At 39.4% G+C, this 16,450-nt stretch overlaps 2 protein-coding genes across 2 annotated transcripts; one reads left to right on the top strand and one right to left on the bottom strand.

Annotated features, from left to right (window-relative positions):
• The first annotated feature begins 1,990 nt into the window (after positions 1 to 1,990).
• ahsg1 (alpha-2-HS-glycoprotein 1) lies at positions 1,991 to 5,859 on the top strand. The gene is made up of 7 exons (XM_010741320.3): positions 1,991 to 2,240; positions 2,606 to 2,716; positions 2,881 to 2,965; positions 4,150 to 4,319; positions 4,443 to 4,559; positions 5,005 to 5,082; positions 5,267 to 5,859. Exons 1-7 carry the CDS (start codon positions 2,046 to 2,048, stop codon positions 5,717 to 5,719), a joined length of 1,209 nt encoding a protein of 402 aa, XP_010739622.3. The 5' UTR covers positions 1,991 to 2,045; the 3' UTR covers positions 5,720 to 5,859.
• A 497-nt stretch (positions 5,860 to 6,356) lies between these two features.
• On the bottom strand, positions 6,357 to 15,900 carry sass6 (SAS-6 centriolar assembly protein). The gene is made up of 16 exons (XM_010741321.3): positions 15,570 to 15,900; positions 14,866 to 14,926; positions 14,596 to 14,675; positions 14,378 to 14,482; positions 13,960 to 14,128; positions 13,599 to 13,676; positions 12,693 to 12,812; positions 12,377 to 12,568; positions 11,046 to 11,240; positions 10,739 to 10,828; positions 10,288 to 10,467; positions 8,730 to 8,811; positions 8,492 to 8,592; positions 8,139 to 8,242; positions 7,192 to 7,283; positions 6,357 to 6,797 (listed from the first exon to the last, which is right to left on the bottom strand). The coding sequence occupies exons 1-16, from the start codon at positions 15,629 to 15,631 to the stop codon at positions 6,745 to 6,747; spliced, it is 1,764 nt and encodes a 587-aa protein (XP_010739623.2). The 5' UTR covers positions 15,632 to 15,900; the 3' UTR covers positions 6,357 to 6,744.
• Between the last annotated feature and the right edge of the window lie 550 nt (positions 15,901 to 16,450).

The raw sequence follows: 16,450 nt of genomic DNA, 5'->3' as shown, positions 1-16,450 counted from the left end.
GCTGTATACCTTGTCATCTCAATAGAAACAATTTGGCTGAGTTTTTACAACAATGCAGCCTTTTCACTGAATGCCGTGTGTTCTTCCTCACAACAAGTCCTCCAATGTCACTGCTGTTATCTGGGTGGTTGAGATCCTTAAAGATTTCTCCCTTACTCATTTTTGCAGAGCCTAGATATCTTTTAGGCAGGGTAGAGCACCACCTATTATATGTTCAGCTGAATTAACTACTTTTTGCAAGGCCTTGCAGTCTTGCTTGGTGCCGTTTCTGTACCAAGCAGTCTTCAGTATTTGTCGAAATCTGAATTTTCAAACATTTGAGGTGAAACAGTCTCTGCCTTGCCTTTCTCATTGCATAGTCAGTATGCAGGGCTCAGCTCAGGCCCTCAGTGATGTGGACAACAAGGTACTTGAAATTGTCTGATCGCTCTACGAGGAGCTGTTAATACTAGCTTGGGGGGGGGGATTGTTGACTGAAACAGTTCTTTCTGCTTTTCAGAGTACTCTTTTCTTCTCTGATCTCTGTCTGCAGTCTATTTCTGGCCTGGTTGTATAAACTTCTGTCCCCACTTCTGTGGGCCCCCTCCTTGGCCTGACAAAGCTGTCTGAGTTTAGGTGTAACAAAGGGTTTGTTGTGCACAACATTTTAGTTGGTACACCCCTGTCCTCAGAAAAGCTGATGTAAGATATAACAGTGCTCCCCATTGTAACAGATACAGCCTCAAAAACATTAGTACAATATTAGTTAATGAGCAAATACACCCACACAAAGTCAAATGTTTAACTAAATGAAACACAATAAGGTAGATGCCAAAAACAACATCAAAGTCCCCAAAGGGTGGTCTGGGTTTATGGGAAGATCCTCCCAGTTTGGCTATTTAACAGGATGACTAACAGCAGCCCAGTTGTGTTTTAGGTTGTGGTTGAAAGGTTTATAACACATTCATCACAAGGTATACACCTTGGCAAATAAGGTAAAGGCAAAGGTTCCTAGGTCAATGATCGGAGTAAGGTTCATAAACACGTAGTGAGTCGAAAAGGCAAACAAAAGAAAAGGAGCAAAAGCAGACAGGCAAGAATCCAAACAGTTCCAGTTCATATTCATCTCTTAGTCTCCTGATACAACTCCCAAGCTTGATATTATTCAGGTTTGATGTGTTTATATTACAGGTGTGGTTGAAGCCTGGTCCTCCTGATTTTTATTTGTTTGTCAACTGATTCATTAACATGCAAGATATGATGTTATAAATAGACAAAAAATATAGTTGTTCTTTGTTTCTAAATGAAAGTAACATGTTCAGAAGTCACCCAGGTTACAGTCAGGTGACAGCTTTAGTTGAATAATGATCACCTTTAAATGCATAGAGTTTGTACAATTTAAACCTATTTATAGCTACTAAAGCACGTCATCCAGGTTTTTATTGTTTTAAGGCATGTTTGAAATTAAGCTAACAGGTTGGTTTCATCTGGTTTGATCAATAAATATATTCAGGTATCATCAGCATAACAAAGAAATTTATTGGAGTGATTCCCAATATGTTATTGTTAAACTGTTGTATTTATCCGGTGCAAAAAACAACATGATATCTGCGTTCTGCACTGACCTACTCTCTAAATACTCTAAAAACTCACACTGGTCGACCACTGATAATGATGAGTATGCTGCAGGTTTCAGGACTCGATCTCTGCCAATCTAACATTCCTTTCTGTTCACTAATGTGGCATCTCCACTGTCAGCACAACAAGCCAAGAAAAACTTTTTCTAAAATGTTGAGATTTATCTAAAATGAGTATGTTAAATATAAATTACAAAGCAGTTCTGTGTTGAACTGAACATTTCAAAATGAGTTGCTTTGCTTGCAAAGTCTTTGTTTGACTTGGACAGCTCTATGGTCCTGTCCTCATGACACACCTCCTCTCTCAGATTATCTCGTTTTTGCATGATCTCCCCATCTGTTTGTCATTCTTGCCTCCTCCCTCTCAGGTCTGTTATGTCTACATAAGGTCCCTGGCTGTAGTGGTCTGCTGTCGATCTCCTTTGCACCATGAAGGTGTTACCCATCCTGGTGTTGCTGTCTTCGGTGGCGCAGCTTTGCAGTGCTACTCCAGTGGAGCCGTTAACATGCAGCGAGGACAATGCTGCTACAGCAGCACATTTTGCAATGCATCACATCAACATGCACCATCATCATGGCTACAAGTTCAGACTCAGTGAGATCCAAGGCAACAAAACCGAAAAGGTATAAGAACCACACCATAAATGAGCAGTAACTGCACACATGTTTCTACTGATAGGTCTAATTTTGAGGTTCAGGTACTTTGAGTACTGTTTTTCTGTTTGTCCACCATGCATGTGCACAGCCTGGACTACAACATGAGCAATCTTTATAACAGACCTATAAAACTGAACAGCAGAAGTAGACTTGCCAGTGCAATGGCAGTGGTTTCAAAATGACCTCAAACGTATGTCTGTCTCAAAATATTGAATAAAGCATTGTATTAGTCAGACTTTTTTCAGATTCAAAAAGAGAACTTAGAAAGTGTAAATCCAAACTTCAATAATATCTCACTTATCATTTATGCCCTTCCTCTATGATGTTTCTAGGTTGATGACGGCTGTAACATTGAACTGCAGTTGGACCTTCTGGAGACAAAATGCCATACTGTCAACCCCAAACCCTTTGAAGACTGTGAGCTCTGGAGCGAGAGTGACCGGGTAAACGCTAACAAGCATTTGTTTAATCCAATCCTCCCATTTATCTGCCCTGCATCACATTCATCCTGAGGGTGGACACACTGATTTTTACACATTTGTCATATTTGTTTGATTGTAGCCTATTTACAGTAAAATGTCATCTCAATGTCTCTTTTCCTGTGTAGGCGGTGATAGCCAACTGCACTGTGATGATCAGTGTAAAAAATAGTGATGCCAAAGTCACCAAATACAATTGTGACACACGACAAGGTGGGCTTCTCTTCTTTTTTTCAGAATTCATTTCAACAATGTTTTCAGCTGGCAACTACAGTATGAATCTAGGTTAGGGAAACATGTTGGTTATGGAAAATAAGCTGTGGTTAAGGTAAGGCAACTTAACTGCTGACCTTACTGTTAGCCTGACATGTATATACTATACTATACTATACTATACTATACTATACTATACTATACTAGATCCCTTTCATAAACTTAAAATGTAATGTGAATTAATACTATGATTTTCTATTTTTCTATTGGTTAAAATAATGAAATGTGGGTTTCCTGGTTGCTCAATTGAAGCTCATTGTGTAACTGTTTAATCAGGACCAGTGCATCAATTGTGCCAGGGCCAAGAAACCAATTGTTTTTGTAGAGATTATTATCGCTTCAGAAATGCAAGGATACCAATGTGTATATCATGATATACAAGTTGGTTTACATTAACTCAATAGTTGGCCATTTGGATTTTTCTCCCCCTGTTTTTAGGGTTTATTTGATTCATTTTTGGATGGCACAATCCTCCATTAAATTGCAAAGAAACAATAGTCAATAATTTGAATGATGCCATATTAGGCCATGGGACAAGATGCCATTTTAGGTATTTTACATTTATAGAACTTTTCGAGCTTCTCCATGAGGACTTAACAGATTCACTTCAAGTTTGGTTTTCTTAAGACAAAAATCACGTCCAAAGCCATGAGAGGACTGTTGTTTGACTTAGTTAATCAGTTCTTGCCATAATGGATTACTACAGTATCCAAACACTACCTCTGAACCACACAACTGATGGTCTCAAAGAAGAAGATAAAAAATGGCACTAAATAACTTTTATTACGGTACAACTATGAACTGAATTGATTCTACAAAGCTGTCATCAGTTTTATTGTCTTCATTGTTCATCAATACAGGGAGTAACAAAAATAAAGAGAATGAATGAGAAACTTTTGACTGCTACTGTATATTTTGTCACTTTGGAGAAATGTTGATGTACAGTTACTCGTGATGATGACTCATGATGACAATGAATGGCTCTGAGTTGAGAAATGCTAAACTGCTTAACTGTTGTGATTTGTACAGATTGTTTACACGGTGTGGAGTCCTCACAAAAGCAGGCTCGCTCATAAGCATAACGGTGTGTGTGTTTGCATGTCTGTGCGTGTGTGTGTTTATAGTACTTACTAACAGCGAGATGGCGAGTATCTGCCCAGACTGTCCTGTCCTGGTTGCACTCAATAACACTAACGGTCTTAGGGCTGTTGATAGCATTGTGAAAACTTTCAACAAGAACACCAGCAACCAGCACTACTACATCCTGCACGAAGTAGGACGGATACTTACTGGGGTACAGAGACTCTCTCTTTGCATGCACATGCACGATTAAATAGATACCATAAGAAGATCCATCACCTCCCTTTAAACCCTGCACCTTCCCTTTCCTTTTCTTTTCTTCATCTTCCTCTTCCAGTACATTCCCGGCTTAGGGATGAAGTATAGACCCGAGGCTGTCCTTGTGGAGACTCGATGCCCGATGGGATCCAGAATAGCTATAGAGGCATGCAAACCCCTCTGTCCTGACAGAGCTGTAAGTACAACTCATACATATAAAAGTTATGGCAAAGTTCTAAACCACGTGTTATCTACTGGATTCAAAAAACATAATATATAAGCCTTTATTTGTTTTTATTTTCTGTTAAAATGCAAAATTAAACAGAAGACATGAGAAGATATAAAGGACCCGCTGAATGAGCTCTGGCTCTTTAAAGTTGACTTGGTGTGTCAGGGCCCTGTACCTTGTCTCACCACCATTTGCTGCTCACAGGCTTGTGTGAGCTTGTGAGTGACTTCAGGCACAAAGACTGGTGAACCAAAACAATAATTTTATGAACACTTGAGCAACTAAAATGTCTGCCATGAGAAAAGCCTGTATCATTTTAGTATGAACAGTGTGATGTTATAATAGTTTAGTCATTCACTGTTGGTCACACAGTTTCCGACCGGCTCTCATTGCCTCTCTTCTCTCTCAAAAGCATCATGCTCTCTGCAGTGCATCCTCTAACAGTATGGGCGTACTTGGGGATATGGATTGTGAATTCTATCCTCCAAAGGTCAGTCCATATTCTAACCACATACATTATATTCATGTTAAGTACTTCATGCTTAAATTAATATAGTTTGCTGTGCACTAAATCTCCACTTCTCGTTATACTCTATGTATATCTTCAGCTTTGCGCTGACACTAGCAGAAATATACTTCAACTAAGTCTCTGTTCACTTGTTTTTTTTTAACAGAACACTACTGCCCTTGGCCCTGATGAGAAGGAGCCTGTATGTAAGCCCCATCCTCATCATGGGGGACATTTTGATCCTCCTGGCCCTCCTGGGCATGCACACAGAAAAGGGCCTCCTCCCCATGCTCACGGTCAAAGTGACAATGGTGGTAAAGGAGGTAAACATAAACATGATCATGATCATGATCATGATCATCTTCTTAGGGGACATCCTGATCCTCCTGGCCTTCCTGGGCATGCAAACAGAAGAGGACCCCCTCCCCATGCTCACGGTCACGGTCACAGTCATGATCATGGTCAAGGACATGGTCATGGATCCCCTCCCCGTCCCCATGGTCCCCATGGTCCCCATGGTCCTCCCTGCCATGGAGTATTGACCAATGTTGACCCAGCTCTCCACCCCATTTGCCCCTGGCCTCATCCTGAACCTCCCGCTAACCCAAGAGAGAGCTAGTCTAAGACACACACCAATGTAAAAGAACCATGTACCACCTGTTACTATGCAGAAGAATTGTCTACAGTCTCTATTGTATGCAAAAAATGCTACAATCCGTGACAAAACAAGTGAAATAAATCATTAGCGTCAGTCTCTGTGATGCAGATTTCTTCCTTTGACCTGCCGTTTGCAGGCAGCATGGCTTCTGACTGGCTCATACATAAGACTTCATTTGGAGTCTGGAGTGTACCATGGGATTAAAGACCATTAAAGACTTTTTCTCTGTTATCAATTGTAATCAGTTGATTAAGAATTGATACAAGCTACTACAAATAATTAGTACATTTGCATTCAAATTAATAAAAACATCTTTAAATTACTACTCATAAGTGTATTAGTAATCACCATTGTAGTAAATAGAAGTGCCAAGTCAATTTTTAAATGGTTTAAAATTCTACTTGTTATTCTATTTACCTCTGTGAATATCTCACATTTTAGTGATTCCTGCATCGAAATGCAGTTTGTATATCATGATTGTTTTAATTTAAAGATGTGAATTAAATAAACCAGAAAAACACTGAACACACAAAAAAAAAAAAACTGATTTACATTTTACACATTAAACAAATGATCTATATTTGAAAGTAACAGATATTGTGTGAACACCAATGAGCATGGGAAAGCTGTTTATTAAAGACTTAAATATCAAAATACTATATATATGTACAAACACACACACAGAAAACAAAAACATAATATACATTCAACAAACTTAAGATGCTGTCTCAGGAAAAACACAATCGTTCTAATTTGAAGATATGAATACATTCATCCACGATCCCTGGAATCCAGAACGTTCACTTGAACAGCAAAATGTAAGGCTAGACACGTAGACCATTAGCCCATAACTGCTACTTAAAAACTTGTTTATTTAACACAACAGATCAGTGACATAAAATGAATGATGAGATTTTGATGGTTTCTCTTCCACCTGGAGCTGGAATGAACATTATTCTGTTTGCATTTCCATGCTGGTCACTGCTTCACGCAGAGAAATAAGCAGAAGCTATGGAGGGCTTTGCTCGCTGAGTGAAATCTGAAAGGGAAAAAGGGAAATGTATTGAAACCTCAGTCACATTATCCTCACTATTATCCAACCTGTCAATTAAAAACATTTTTATATTCATTTGTTGCTTGCAAATCATCTTAATGGCCAAAGACTGATTTACTGTTTAAAGCAACATGGTCATATCCTCATCTATCCAGTGTTTTTCACACCTCACACACACACACACACACACACACACACACACACACACACACACACACACACACACACACACACACACACACACACACACACACACACACACACACACCCCTTCGCGGCTAAAGTAAATGAATCCAGTATTTATTTTAAAATTATTTATTATTTATGCTGAAACATTCCTAAACTTGTAGTCCTGCATGGACTACAAGAGCGGTTTTACCTCTATAAAGCGGATTTGACGACAGACCATAAACTGGGATTGCATCATCTCTCCTCTCAAAGTATTTGGAATCTAGACCTGCGGAGTCTCCACTGGGGACGAGAAGAAAACACATTCCACAGCACAGTGAAAATGAAACATGAATCTCTTAGTCCTCTGAAAGAAGAGTACTGTATTTTCCGCACTAAAAGGCGCATCGGATTATAAGGCGCACCTTCGATGAATGGCCTATTTTAAAACTTTTTTCACATCGCATTATAAGGCGCATAGAATAGAAGCTACAGTAGTGGCTGGGGTTGCGTTATGCATCCACTAGATAGAGCTGCGCTAAAGGGAATGTCAACAAAACAGTCAGATCAGTCAATCAAACTTTATTAATAGAATACAAACCAGCGTTCTAACAACTCCGTTCACTCCCAAAATGAATTAACAGCTGTTTTATTATTTTTCCTGAGGTAATGTTAGTAACGTAGTATTTTCGCGACACAGTTTATCTTTTAACAATAGCAAGGTATAACAGGTAGTGCAACATTTTTATCACGTAGTGGAGGGGAACTTTTCCTCGATTCAGTAAACACGTAAAAGAAACAGTCTGATACCGTTATGGTAAATCAAACATTAGTGCAATCACAATATAGTAACTCTCGAAAATAGTGGAATTCCTCTTTACCGTTCTTACAGCTGTTACTTTGGCGACGCCCCCTGATTACGGTAGCCATGATGAACAAATATTGATCCATATATTCGGATTATAAGGCGCACTTATATGTCGGCTTTTAGGCTTTTAGGTGCACCTTATAGTGCGGAAAATACGGTAAGTATAATGTAAACAGCGTAAGTATGAAAAGTCCTCTTTAGACTGAACATATTCAACACAGTATGGACACCAACATATACAGTAGAATGAAAAATATACTCCAATGAAGGCCGTAATTATTCAAACTCACGTGTGTTTGTTGGCTGGCTGCGGGGCTCGCTGTTCAGCAGGAGTGACTTCAGCAGCCACCAGAGGAGATCCAACAGGTTTGACTGTCTGAGGGTAAAAGTGTGCCTGGGGAAATACAGACATCTTTAACTGGTGCCCAGTGATGTCACTGCTGAAAGGTGGAAAATTATATATCTTGTTTTTCAAGTGAGCCATGTGGCTTTGATACAAATACAAATATGCCACCATTCATTTTACCTAATTAACTTCAGGACAATTGATACAAAGTATAATCACACTGGTAATGCTTTCAATAGAGTGTAAGAGGTAATGACTTAGTTTGGCTTAGCTCTAAGCAGAGCCAGTATCTCCTACCCTCAGTCCTGTTGAGGATAAAACTGAAGGATTCTCCAAAGATTCAGGTGGCTTCCTGGACATCTGCTTTTCATTTAGCTGCTTGTTAAGCCAACTTATAACTGTGGGAGAAGAAAAGTTAAACTGTTATTTTCCAGCATTACAAACTCAGCTGCGTTGGGGTTAAGGCTGGTTATCAAACCCTAAATATGGACCAAAATGTGCACATAACATCAGGTATTAATATCAGTTATCTCACCATTCTCATTGGTTTTTAAGACCTCTCTGCTTTCATTTAGCTTCTGTACCGTCGTCTCCAACTGCTCTTTCAGTTTGGAAACCTGTAACATGCAAAAGATAGTCATCGACTTCATATCAAATAATTTCTTTTACATTAGTAAGAGAAAGGAAGTAAGAGAAAGAGTTAACCAGTCAGGAAAGCTAATGTGTTGTTGTTAAAGGTCTGTGGCTCGTGTTGTGGAAGACAAATATGGTTTAAAGTCTACGTTTTAAAGTTTGTTTGGAAATCATGGACACCGTGTCCTCTTGGCTAAATATACATATTACACAACTTCCAAGAACTTTAAATAGAACAATAATTTGGGGATTCACTCGTGGTTTCTTTGCAGCCAACCTGAGAGCTCTGCCGTGTAATGTAATGAGAGGTAATGTCTAATGCTATTATTCTTATTGATATGTAGTGGGATCTGTACACATTTGGAGCCAAAAGTCCAAAGAGGCAAAGCTGCTTTACAACAGTGTTAATTTTGTCACCCATTTTTCAATTTAGTCTTGTGTCAAAGTTCATTCTTAGTCTTAGTCACTTTTAGTCTTTGACAAATCATTTTTGTTAGTCATATTTTAGTCCAGTTTTAGTTAAAACATTTTAGTCTTTTTCTATTTATTTCAGGAATATATCACTTGTGTTCCAAAGCTAACATATTGATTAAATGTCTCGATTTAATTGAATGAATTCATCTTCAATGCAGCTTTGCTAAGTGTCTTGTCTGTTGTTTCAATACACACTTAATATGCACTTGATTTCATTTTTTAATCTACTAATAGCAGGTACACCATATTATGACATGTTCTGTCATCTTCTACATGCAATTGTTAAATTTCAATATAAATAAATTGATTTTATGCCAGTTGCATCTACTAAAATGTTCAAATTAAGATGAGTCCATCACTGTTAGTGTTTAGCACAAATGGGGAGGCTAGACTCATTCTTGACTGTTATGCCATATGCGCACATTTTAATAATGTCGGGCTGCATACGGGTTCGGGCTCCATAAAGCTGTCAATCAAAACGGGCCGGCCTGGGCTCGGGTAGAATTCTACCGGGCCCGGGCCGGGTCAGGCCTGACTTCTAAGGCCCGTTTCATGCTCTAGATTGCACTGTCCGTACGCTGTATTTCTCCTGCATGCTGTTTGATTTCAAGCCACATGTGCGAGAGAAGCCAGAGGATCTCAAACGTGTGGCCGTGACGTTGCTACAGTAAAAGAAGTGCTGGCACAAACACATGACAGCAGGACTGGATGCTGCTTTTTTTCTTATATAGTAGACGAAAACAAGGAGGACGTTTTTGTTCTTGCATGATATTTTCGTCTCGTTTTTATTCGTCAACAAAAACCCACATTGGCACATTTTTCGTCAGTGTTTTTAGAACATTGTATCGTCTTCGTCAAGGGAAAAAGGCTTGTTGACGAACATATTTCGTCTGACGGAATTAACACTGCTTTTACAACATTAAGATGAAAAAAGGCCTAAAGACCACAATCTTTACTTGTTGAATGCAGCATGTCTGAATACATACCTGCTCCTCCTTGGTGCTGAGCTGCTGCTGAGTGCTCTGTAGATCTTTTTCAACTTGTTGAAGTTTGTCTGAAGTTTCCTGGAGGACCTTCTCCTGTGACACAGTCACTGTGTTTTTTACTTTTATTTTACCAACCAGGCCTCGAACCTCTCCCTGAAGCTTCTTAATGATACCATTAGCCTGGATGAGAGAGAAGGAAAGGTAAGAAGGACAGTTTATCAGGGACAACAAACACTGTTTTTAATTATTTTGTCCGTCCAATTTATATCAATTAGGTCAGGTTAAACAACAGCAAAAGCAAAACTGAATATTAGAAGCTGCTGTATTAGACTATATTGATTTTAACTACACTGTAAGCTGGCAATTGGCTGTATGTAGAATATCTGCCTATACATACTGTATATATAATATATACATAAAATATGTAATATAGACTTCTGTTTATACAAACCTTTATCAGCTCCTCAGAGAGTGATTTCACCGTTGCTTCAAGTTTTCTAATCTGCAGTTCTTTACTTTCAGCATTTTCTTCCACCGTTTCCTAAAAAACAAAAAACATATGTCCATATATAAACAGGATTACAGAATCTACTTCTTATTGGGGGGCATCTGATCATTTCAGATCGAGAAGATGATTCAAGGTTTTTATAATCTAAAAAGACGCAACTATGGTGCTATATTCAACGTTTGGAACCACTAGATGTAGCACTAGACCGCCAAAACAAATGGACACATCAACTCCTTCACCCATCTCTTACCTTCTGCTGCTGAGTGGCTTCCAGCACCTCTTTTGTGCGGCGCATGAGCTGCTCCTTATCTTTGAGCTCCTGTTCCAAAACAGCCACTCTCATCTGCAGCTGGCTCACCGAGCGCTCCTTCTCATGGACCTCTGTGTCCAGAGTACTGTTCTCCCTCCTGAGAGACAGAACCTGCTGCTTGGAACGCTGGCACTCCTGCATGCGCACGCGCACACGCACACGCACCCCAACGGATCAAGTTAACGATGTCCATTATTAAAATAATTATAATTTTTACAAGTGAAATACGGAAATAACCTGAAATAGAAACATATCCCTATTTCTCTTATCTAAAAGTTCTAACAAAATGACTAGTCACTTTTTTAAATCCACAGAACAAGCAATGGATGAACATTTTATTTGGTTGTCATGGTTACCAGGATCTACATTATGTTGCATATTGCACGTGGCTTCAAAGGGATGGGAAAAGTTTGATAAACCACTGGTGGCCATTTTAAGAAATTGCTGCCATGGCCATGTGGGTGTGAATTTGTGATGTCTGATCCAGTTTTTCTTCTTCATATATCTATCTATAGGTTATGATATGTTGCTTTGCCACCCCATCATACTAAATATCAGTATGAAAAAACTAAAAAGTCTCCATCTAAAGATATACTTATTCTAGATAAGATCACCCTAGCCTCCAGCTCTACCGTAAGGAATCTTGGAGTTATCTGTGATGAGGATATGACCTTTAACTGCCACTGCCAACTAGCATTTGTTACTTCTAGGCTGGATTATTGCAACTCCTTATAATTAGGGGGGCCCAATAAGTCGCTTAAGACTGCAGTTGATCCAGAGCGCTGCAGAACATGTACCGTATTAACAGGATCAAGGGCTACCTGTGAAATCCTGTGAAAGAGACTCCTGGTTCTGTAAGCAGGCACCCACTCCACATTTAAGATTAGGGTTAAGACGTTTCTTTTTTGTATATGTACATGCTTAGAAACATTATATAACATCCAACAGGAGAACTTATCCGCTCTTGTTTTTTCTCCCTGGCCTGGATTTTGGGACCAGCCTTTATTTGTTTGTTTACTTATTAGCCCTACAAGCCAGCTGTACACTACCTGCTCAGCCCCAAACATCAGACTGACATGGCTGAGGAGCATTTAGCAGCTAAAGATATTTTTTATCCAGAGATAGTAACAAAAACAGAGAAGAGGAGTGAATATGAAGAAGGGTGCATATTGGACAATTTGCCCGGTGGGTAGATTGGCAACTTCGTGAAAACATATTTAAAATTTAAAATTTCAATGTTCTGGTCTCAGTCATTCTCCATCCAGACTTACCTCCTCTGAACCCACTAGTTTAATCTTCAGGTCTCTGATGACAGACTCGTTCTTGTATTTTCTCTCTGTCAGCTCTTTGCAGGAGGTCTCCAGCTCCGTCAGTCTGCTCTGAAGCTGCTGGCTGCTCTTCTTGTGAACACTCTCCAGCTCCTGGCGGACCTGTTCAGTCTGCTGCTGAAGCCTGCTCTGTAACTGAAAGAAAACATAAAGATGTGCCAAATAAATATCTCAACCACAACAACAACAACAACAACAACAACAACAACCGCAGCAGCCAAACAAACAACTGCTTCACTAAATACTTAAGGAGTCTTACCTCTACGGCCTTTTCTCTTTCTGACTGTAACTCCTGAGAATGACGGCTGGACAGACAGCTGCTCTGACTAGTCCACTCCGAGCGCAGTTTGTCCAACTCTTTAGTCTTCTCAGATAGAGTCTGTGAGCAAAATACAGATTTCTTAAAGTAAATAGTTTGTTTTTAACCAACATTAACAGCCATTGTGACACAAAACTCTGTTTGTACACATCATTCTGTATGAGAAATAAAAGTTTAATGTGGTTAAAGCTGTCGACATTTAACTATAAATTAATCTTTTCATTTGATCCAAAGCAGTCAGTAATGTCTTTTTTAATGCAAGTTCCATAAATTAATCAATGTTATTTACATTTATAAATAATATATTTTAAATGGAGATGCACACAGGGAGTGCATGACATAGGAGCTAGGAGAGAAGGTACTCTCTGTGTGTTCCTCAAACATTGAACAGATGTTCACTGGAGGAGGTAACATATGCATGTATAATGACATTCAAGTGGGTGAATGCAGAACCGGAGACTACTTTGAAGGCGGCTACAGGTAGCTACCCTGGTATAGTGAATCAATGTTGATGGTGTACAGTAGGTTTGGCTGGGAGGACCAGCAGTTCAGTTTTTGAGAGCTTCATCCATGTGGATATACCTGAGAGGCATTCAGAGACCTGTGCAGAAACTGAGGCGTCGTCAGGTAGAAATGACAGATTGAGCTCATCAGTGTCATCTGCATAGCACTGATATGAGAAGCCATGCGAGTAGATAATCAGACCCACAGAGGTGGTGTGAATAGCGAAGAGAAGGGTCCCCAGTAAAAATTAGGAGTGACATGTTGATAAATCTGTATTTTTGTGGCTCCACTTTGATTAAATCATATGCAAATGACACGAGTAGGCTATAAGACAATGCCCACCTGTTGAGCATAACTCAGCTGCCTGGACAGATCGTCTTCAGTCTTCTTAAGCTTCATCTCGAGGGCCTGTTTTTCTACCTGGAACATGATGAGATGACACGTCTTTATAAACATTTGGAAATGAATGCTTTGATAAGATACTTTGACTGAAACTACTACTTTCAGGCAAATCAGTAGAGCCTACATTTTCCATGGGAAGGTTTGCATATCTGTTGATGTTACAAGACATTTCCTCCCCCAATCTATGTGTTTGTTTTTTGGGATTACCGCTTAAATAGTAAAATAATAGATACAAAAGCTCTTGAGTTGTACAATTTAACAGTCAGACAGTATTATGATGAGGAATTCTGAATGAGCCAACCTTTAGAGAGGAGAGACACACTGCCAGATAGTCTTTAACTTCTTTGTCAGAGCCTTGAGCAAGCCGTAACGACAAGTGGTTTAGGTGTTTGAATGCGTTTGTCTCTACGACACTGAAGTTGGCAGGGCCTTCAAGCACTGGAGACTGACATGACAAGTGCAGAAGAAACCTGTAAGGGGTGAAAAAAACATGTCATGTAGCGTGTGTCGAATATTTTGTCTACCCCACAGATTATATTTGATAAGCTGATAAAAGCAACCACGTGCATGTCATGTTCTGTCACAAAATAGTCCCAATCAACTTCTCTCAGCATTACATACATACATATACAGAGTACGTATCATTTTAGGACCAATCAGTGCATAATGTAAAGCTGAATAGATTAAGTAGATGTGTGTGTTGTGGTTTTTCTCCATACCTTGGACTGTGTGACTCTTGTTCAGAATAACATAGATTCAGCAGGTCGATAAATTTCTGAGGAAATGACGCAAAGTCTATCAGTAGCCCCTGCTGGACTTTCAAACTGCACAAATATTGACAGGGAAAGAAAACGTCAGTGAGAGTTAAAGAAAGATTGTTGACCACTTCCTAAATTATCATTAATACATGTATATATATTTTTTTATCAATACTTACCTCTGGAAATCTTCTTCTGATATAGAAAGGTTGAAGAGAAAATAAGGATCTTGATCATCTGTTAGTTTTACTAGAAGATCCTAACATAAACAAAAACAACATACGGTTGGTCACCAAGAACAGAGTCTGTCTTTATTAAGAGCTACACAATAAAAAGTTTGAAGTGAATGGCTGCAGGCCTCGAGGCGTTGAAAGCTGACAATTTTTTTCAAACTGATAAAACTACACTGTATACTCTGTCTAAATTTGAAATGCCAAACTCCTACTCACCCTTTTGTGTACGGGACTTGTTGTCATCTGAAGCTCAATGGTAACACGGACATTTGCTTTCCTATAAAATGAAACCGTTGCTGGTAAACAGCACTCTGACTTCAAACAGTAAGCGATATGTAACCAATAAAAACATAATATTGGCACAATCATATAATAATAATAATCATAATAATAATAATAATAATAATGTCATTAATGTGATTGGACAAAAAAAATAAATCCCTTTGTGCTGTAATGTGAAGTCAGTGTTTGTGAGGGCCAGCTTGTGGGTCCTGTCAGGGCCAGATGACACAAGGCAGGGTTGTGGTGGCACCTCTGCATGAACTACTTCTCCCAGAACATTGTTGCAATCACTATTTTTGTATTCTCATGTTTATTTCTTATGTTTGTATTGGAGCAACACACAAAACACCAAATCTAAGATATTTTACACAAGACTCCAAAAAAATTATAATAAATGTTTTTTGATGTTGTTCCAATGCAAACAAAAGAAATAAACATAAAAATAAAGTATTTGTAATTGCAACAAGAGATACTCATGTTTGTCAGTTCATCCTGTCATACCCTTATAAATGCATTATCTCTAGTCATTGGTCATCACTGTTAATAGTGCTAAGTCACAGGTTTGTGTCACAGTATATTAATACTGTGTGTTGCTCACGTATGTAACATAAGCACCGTCACGTCGCCGACAGTCTTACCTCTCCTCGCAGTCCCTGCACCTCACGTTCACCTGCAACACTTTGCTGAAGAGTTCCTCCATGTTTGAACAGACTAAACGACTCTGTCACCGGTTCAAGTGAACACACGCGTTAGTGAAGTGGTCAATGTTAACAAATGTTAATGGCACAGATGTGAGAGCAGCGGTCAGCGCTGAGAGGCGATCATTGTTGTTCTCCTCACTGTGTTTTTGATTTGGCGCTTTTCAGCCGCCAACTGAATCGCCCTGGAAACGGAACATGAGCCATCCGCTCACCGCGCCCCAGTGACCGCTACCGCCACCTGCTGACCGGGAGAGGAACACACACACACACACACGCACGCACGCACACACACACACACACACACACACACACACACCCCTGAGGTTTGGCCTCAGGTGTGTCAAATGTTAAATCCGATCCGCTGCCTGCACAAATAAGACGTTCATGGGCGGATCTAACTATCTGATGTCAACTGTGAATAAACTGAGAATTGCACTCAAGTTGGACAAATTATTGACAGCTGACAGGAATAACTCATTAACTCAGACACGTACCAATGAGACTCCCTCTTGATTGCTTATTGCAGCAAACTTTGCATAGAATTGGTACCGCTGCTGGTTGAATAATGTGAAAAAAAGTTCAAATTTCCAGGAAAATATTGATGGATTGATATCACTGTGATTAAATCTGCACATATACTTATGCCAACAGGTGCCACCCTTCAAAATCTCCTGCCATCCATTGCATATTTTTCAAGATCCGCCTCATACGGTCATTGGTTTATATACTGTATGTATGGTGCAGTAGAAAAGTTTATCACTGTTGATGATCGTTGTGCCTGCAGTTACATCTGATTAGTCTCTCTGATACATAAGATT

This window comes from Larimichthys crocea, chromosome XVII (assembly GCF_000972845.2).
Source record: "Larimichthys crocea isolate SSNF chromosome XVII, L_crocea_2.0, whole genome shotgun sequence".
Classification (NCBI taxonomy): Eukaryota; Metazoa; Chordata; class Actinopteri; family Sciaenidae; genus Larimichthys; species Larimichthys crocea.
The sequence above is the reverse complement of the archived record's forward strand: the minus strand, read 5'-3'. Positions and strand labels throughout refer to the sequence as shown.

Excerpts from the sequence above, each read along its gene's own strand:
- sass6 (XM_010741321.3), bottom strand. The coding sequence starts at position 15,631 with ATGGAGGAACTCTTCAGCAAAGTGTTGCAGGTGAACGTGAGGTGCAGG. Across the intron at positions 14,676-14,865 it reads CAAGTCCCGTACACAAAAGG|GATCTTCTAGTAAAACTAAC; the intron begins GTGAGTAGGAGT and ends TGTTTATGTTAG. Across the intron at positions 8,243-8,491 it reads TATCCTCAACAGGACTGAGG|GCACACTTTTACCCTCAGAC; the intron begins GTAGGAGATACT and ends GTATTTCCCCAG.
- ahsg1 (XM_010741320.3), top strand. The coding sequence starts at position 2,046 with ATGAAGGTGTTACCCATCCTGGTGTTGCTGTCTTCGGTGGCGCAGCTT. Across the intron at positions 2,241-2,605 it reads AAGGCAACAAAACCGAAAAG|GTTGATGACGGCTGTAACAT; the intron begins GTATAAGAACCA and ends TGATGTTTCTAG. Across the intron at positions 2,717-2,880 it reads TCTGGAGCGAGAGTGACCGG|GCGGTGATAGCCAACTGCAC; the intron begins GTAAACGCTAAC and ends TTTCCTGTGTAG.